Source organism: Eucyclogobius newberryi, unplaced genomic scaffold, assembly GCF_026437365.1.
Source record: "Eucyclogobius newberryi isolate DKJ021-1_F unplaced genomic scaffold, fEucNew1.0.hap1 SCAF_22, whole genome shotgun sequence".
Classification (NCBI taxonomy): domain Eukaryota; kingdom Metazoa; phylum Chordata; class Actinopteri; order Gobiiformes; family Gobiidae; genus Eucyclogobius; species Eucyclogobius newberryi.
The window spans coordinates 26,236,812-26,242,590 of NW_027315857.1; the positions used below are offsets into that span (position 1 = coordinate 26,236,812).

Sequence of the window (5,779 nt, forward strand, 5' to 3'; positions counted from 1 at the left end):
CTTTGTACAAGGGAATGACCTTTGTACAAGGAAATGACCTTTCTACAAGGGACTGACCTTTGTACAAGGGAATGACCTTTGTACAAGGGAATGACCTTTCTACAAGGGAATGACCTTTGTACAAGGGACTGACCTTTGTACAAGGGAATGACCTTTGTACAAGGGACTGACCTTTGTACAAGGGAATGACCTTTGTACAAGGGACTGACCTTTGTACAAGGGAATGACCTTTGTACAAGGGAATGACCTTTGTACAAGGGAATGACCTTTCTACAAGGGACTGACCTTTGTACAAGGGAATGACCTTTCTACAAGGGACTGACCTTTTTACAAGGGAATGACCTTTGTACAAGGGACTGACCTTTGTACAAGGGAATGACCTTTGTACAAGGGACTGACCTTTGTACAAGGGAATGACCTTTGTACAAGGGAATGACCTTTCTACAAGGGACTGACCTTTGTACAAGGGAATGACCTTTGTACAAGGGAATGACCTTTCTACAAGGGAATGACCTTTGTACAAGGGACTGACCTTTGTACAAGGGAATGACCTTTGTACAAGGGAATGACCTTTGTACAAGGGAATGACCTTTGTACAAGGGAATGACCTTTGTACAAGGGACTGACCTTTGTACAAGGGAATGACCTTTGTACAAGGGAATGACCTTTGTACAAGGGACTGACCTTTGTACAAGGGAATGACCTTTGTACAAGGGAATGACCTTTGTACAAGGGAATGACCTTTCTACAAGGGAATGACCTTTCTACAAGGGAATGACCTTTCTACAAGGGACTGACCTTTGTACAAGGGAATGACCTTTCTACAAGGGACTGACCTTTGTACAAGGGAATGACCTTTGTACAAGGGACTGACCTTTGTACAAGGGAATGACCTTTGTACAAGGGAATGACCTTTGTACAAGGGACTGACCTTTGTACAAGGGAATGACCTTTGTACAAGGGAATGACCTTTGTACAAGGGACTGACCTTTGTACAAGGGAATGACCTTTGTACAAGGGAATGACCTTTGTACAAGGGAATGACCTTTCTACAAGGGAATGACCTTTCTACAAGGGAATGACCTTTCTCCAAGGGACTGACCTTTCTACAAGGGAATGACCTTTCTACAAGGGAATGACCTTTCTACAAGGGACTGACCTTTGTACAAGGGAATGACCTTTGTACAAGGGAATGACCTTTGTACAAGGGAATGACCTTTCTACAAGGGACTGACCTTTGTACAAGGGACTGACCTTTGTACAAGGGATTGACCTTTGCTATTTTCATTTGATTAGGAACAATTCCTGTTTTAAAAGATCAGTTACAGATGTGAGTAAATGGATTGACAATATGTTCCATGATATTTTTGACTAAAAACATATCGAACCCATTATTATATTTTCTGTTGATTTTTTTTTTACAGCTCTTCACAATTTTCAATATTTCATTTTCATTTGTTGGGTTTAGAAAAAATGAATTTACACCTTCATACGTGACACCATATATAATTATATATATATATATATATATATATATATATATATAAATATATATATAAAATTATATATAATTATATATATATATATATATATATATATATAATTATATATAATTATATATATATATATATATATATATATATATATATATATATATATATATATATATATATAATTATATATATATGGTGCTGAACGCAGACCTGAGCAGGGAGAAAGGAAGAGAGAGCCTCGGTGACCCGGCTGCACCCCCTCCTCCCTGTAGAGACACTAATGCTAATGCTAATAGCATTCGTGTTAGCATTAGCAATTTACTTTTGCAAATACTGAAAGAAATAAGGTATGTAAAAATGTCAAAAGCACCAGCCCCTAAGACGGTGAAAGTGATTGTAAAGAGGTCAAACTTGTTGAAATCGGTGAAAGTGTTAGGGAGTGGAAATGTGTCAAAAATCCTTCAATCCTAAAATACAATGTCTGCTTTATGACATCAGCAGACACTCAATTAGAAATGATTTGTTGCTGTGACGCACGCGCTCCCATAGCTCCAGCTGATTGGCCAAACAGGCAAAGGTACATTATATCGTACAGTTGCACGCCGTCTTAAAGGTCATGTGATCAAAAGTATTTATTGTTACCATTGTAAAAATAGAGTAGAATAGAGTAATTAGCCATAAGCACGTTAGCCACCAATGGGCCCATTTCACGAGACTGACCGGTTACTTCTGACTGCCTTAAAAATAATGACTGAAGTCAAAGCGGAGAGCGACTTTGTTAAACGTGTTTGACGGAGACGGTGACTTCATAAACAGCAGTGCATAATAATGAAACCGTGTGAACAAATGTCTACAGTTTTATGATGTTGCATTTACAGTTATGTTCAAGCGCAGGTCCTTTATTCCTCCGTCTCATGTGTTTTTTTATGGTTCCTCACTGAAGTAGAAAAAGCTTCAGTTGTTTCATCTGGACTCAGTTAGAAAAAATTGACGTTTCGACTCTCATCCAAGAGTCATTGTCAATAAAAGAATTTAGATCGAGAACTCCGATATTAATACTGTTCTGTGGTAAGACCCGCCCATTGGGAGGAGCCTTCCTGAAGTAGAAAGAGTTGTTTGTTTCAACAGAAACTCCCCCCTTGTATCTACCGAGCCTATTCAGAATCTTAATGGGCTATTAGAATCCTCTTTGTCTTTGTGAGACCCTGGCTCAACCACCCTGAGGACCTGATTAACATCTAAATGTCCTGGTCTTCTACCTTTCCAGGGGTTCAGTAACCCATTATAAATAACAGGAAGATTAAATCTGAGCCCTCCATTTCTGTTTAAAGAAGGTCTTTCTTTTTTAACAAAAATAGCTTCCTTGACTCCTCTTTCAAACCATCTTTTCTCCTGCTTAAAACCTTCACCTCACCGTCTTCAAACGAGTGATTAGAGGCTTCAAGATGGAGATGCACGGCACTCTGAGGTCCTGAACTTGTATTTCTTCTGTGCTGATAAAGCCTCTGGTGTAGAGGCTGTTTTGTCTCACCTATGTAACGTTCTTTACAGCTTTCTTCACTGCATTGGATCGAATAAACTACATTGCTCTGTTTTTGAGTCGGCAACTTGTCCTTAGGGTGAACCAGTCTTTGTCTTAAAGTGTTTCCTGGTTTAAAATAAACAGGGACTTCGTGTTGTCTAAAAATTCTCTGCAGTTTTTCCGACAGGCCAGACACATAAGGGATAGAAACACCCGTCCTTCTCTGTTCAGTTTCCCTTTTGTCCTGCTTCTTGGTTGGACGAATGAGGGATTACACCGACACGTTCCTCACTGAAATAAACCATGTGATTGCACGGTTCTGTCTGACTTTGGCTCCAGGTGGAGGAAGAGACTGAGATCCCTCTGTACAAAAAAACAGACACTGATTTAATTTATTGTCAAAGAATATTTGTGAAATTATCCTTTCATCAAACTTTATTCATAAAGCGCTTTTCATACAGGACAATGTGACACAAAGTGCTTTATAGTTCATTAAATACAATCCTACATCCACCTTCCCCACAAGCCTCTGACCCACACAGCAAAACATTATGACCACACACAAGCCTGAGTACAGATGAACTAGTAGTAAATATATATATATATATATATATATATATATATATATATATATATATGTTTGTGGGTGTACACACACACACATGCTACATTACATGTATACAACATGTAATGTAGTAGTACACCTGTGTACTACATATATACTACTTATATACTACATGTATACTACATATACATAATACTACATACTACATAACCCAGTTTGTGGATAGTACTACGATATTACTGTTACTCTTTGTAGTATTTTTGATTAAACCATAAATAAATCATCACAGCTCGTCTTCTTTTCGTCTTGTTTTTGGAAAACCTTTCCATCGTTTCCTCTTTTCCAGCTCAGTTTGACGTGGAGGTTGTTTGCTCTGAAGTGGTCGTTCAGCTGAAGAAAAAGGAGAGAAGTTCATTTTCTGAGACTGAGAAATGAGAACAACAAACACAGACATTGGAACTAAAGACAATAAAGGAAAACACAGATTTATTCATTTGTGCACAATTTTAAACCAGTGGCTTTTGTGATGCAGAAATAAAACCCTGAAAATGATTCTAAGAACGACTTGAACGAAGCTGCAGTGAATCTAAATCACATCTATCACGATGTAAATGTGTCGTTTAGAGCTACAAACATGTTCTAAAACTCATGTGATTCTTGTGTTAGTTTAACACTTCATGTTTCAGTCTCTCAAACGTTAAAGCTCCTGGATGTGTTCCATTCCATTGATCTGCATAAATATAATAATACACAACTACAGAGTACTACATGTACCTGTTTGAGGACTGAAGAGTCGTGTGAGTTGAGATCTACAGCTGAGGACAGACTTATTCTCACCAAAGTCTTCTGAGTCTTCAAACCTGCAATAATAAAGAGTTTTAAAAAGTCATTTCACATGAGTTTTGGTTGTTCCTCGTCACTCACCTCCGTGACAGATGAAGGGTTTCTTTAGGTCACAGGCGTCGCTCTCCCATCGGCCCTGAGCTCTCAGAGCAGCACATTTATGCTTCAGTGGATTTACATCTGAGTTCCAGGTTCTGAAGGAGGAGTCGCTTCCATCTGACCACGCCCAGGCGTCCCGGGACAGACCAATCCAATAATAGTAGGAGGAACTGTCTGGATATTTGCCTTGGTCCTGTCCACTCATCAGGTCAGTGTGGTGTTCTCTGCAGAACTGCTGAGCCTCTAACCAGTTTACTTTGGTGCTATCGATCATGACAGTGGAGCTGGAGGATTCTGTAGAACAAGAGCTATTTAGAAATAATACAGTGGATTTTACTGCAAATATTGTCCTAACTCTCATATCCTGATACGAGACACATCTCCACTGTCTATATATGTCCAAAGACATGCATGTGTTAGGCAAAATAGTCAACTCTAAATTGGCCCAATGGACAGGTGTTGATAATTAGCATATTCTGCAATAACACTTAAAACATTGCATCTGGTTCGTCCAATGTAAATGCTATGTCCTTAGATAAATAAGTAAACATGTAGAAACAGAGAACACAATAGTAACAAAGGAATAAAGTATTTAAAACATGATTTCTTTGATTTTCAAGTGTCATAAAAGAAAAAACAGTTCTCACCGTCGTAGCAGATAAAACCATGTGTCTGATCACATCGTCTATCAGCCCATTTGTTTTCGAGATGAATCAACACACAGTTTTCAGCTCCTCTATAATCATTAGGTTGATTTGTCCACCACTCCACCACCATTGTACTGGACCTCGGGATGAGACCAGTGCCATTTCCTGTTTATGTCGAGGGGGTTGTCGCTGGTTTGATAAAGTCCGATCCTCACGTCTGTTCCTCCGTCTGTTCCTCCGTCTGTTCCTCCGTCTGTTCCTCCGTCTGTTCCTCCGTCTGTTCCTCCGTCTGTTCCTCCGTCTGTTCCTCCGTCTGTTCCTCCGTCTGTTCCTCCGTCTGTTCCTCCGTCTGTTCCTCCGTCTGTTCCTCCGTCTGTTCCTCCGTCTGCAGCAGCTCTCAGTCTCTTCAGCTCCTTCATGTTCTTCACTGTTGCCAGGTCTGTGTAGAACTTTCTGCAGAACGTCTGAGCTTCGTCCCTTCGTCGTCTTGGGGTCTTTTCTAAAGTGGTACTCGAGGTCTTCAGACGCAGAGAGAGCGATTTGAGCTTTAAAGAAGAACAAAACATGACGAGCATTAAACATTAAAGGTGAGGTGTGTGGTCACTTTGCT

The 5,779-nt window shown here is 39.7% G+C and overlaps 1 protein-coding gene across 1 annotated transcript; it reads right to left on the reverse strand.

Moving 5' to 3' along the window:
• Positions 1–3,725: 3,725 nt before the first annotated feature.
• Positions 3,726–5,496, reverse strand: LOC140371967 (snaclec alboaggregin-B subunit beta-like). Its single transcript, XM_072459208.1, has 4 exons — positions 5,170–5,496; positions 4,505–4,816; positions 4,355–4,440; positions 3,726–3,970 (listed from the first exon to the last, which is right to left on the reverse strand). The coding sequence occupies exons 1-4, from the start codon at positions 5,297–5,299 to the stop codon at positions 3,845–3,847; spliced, it is 654 nt and encodes a 217-aa protein (XP_072315309.1). The 5' UTR covers positions 5,300–5,496; the 3' UTR covers positions 3,726–3,844.
• Between the last annotated feature and the right edge of the window lie 283 nt (positions 5,497–5,779).

What these genes read in the sequence shown, in the direction of transcription:
- LOC140371967 (XM_072459208.1), bottom strand. Translation starts at nt 5,299, where the DNA reads ATGGTGGTGGAGTGGTGGACAAATCAACCTAATGATTATAGAGGAGCT. An exon ending in TGGTTTTATCTGCTACGACG is followed by an intron (nt 4,817 to 5,169) that starts GTGAGAACTGTT and finishes CTTGTTCTACAG; the next exon opens with AATCCTCCAGCTCCACTGTC. An exon ending in ACCCTTCATCTGTCACGGAG is followed by an intron (nt 4,441 to 4,504) that starts GTGAGTGACGAG and finishes TTATTATTGCAG; the next exon opens with GTTTGAAGACTCAGAAGACT.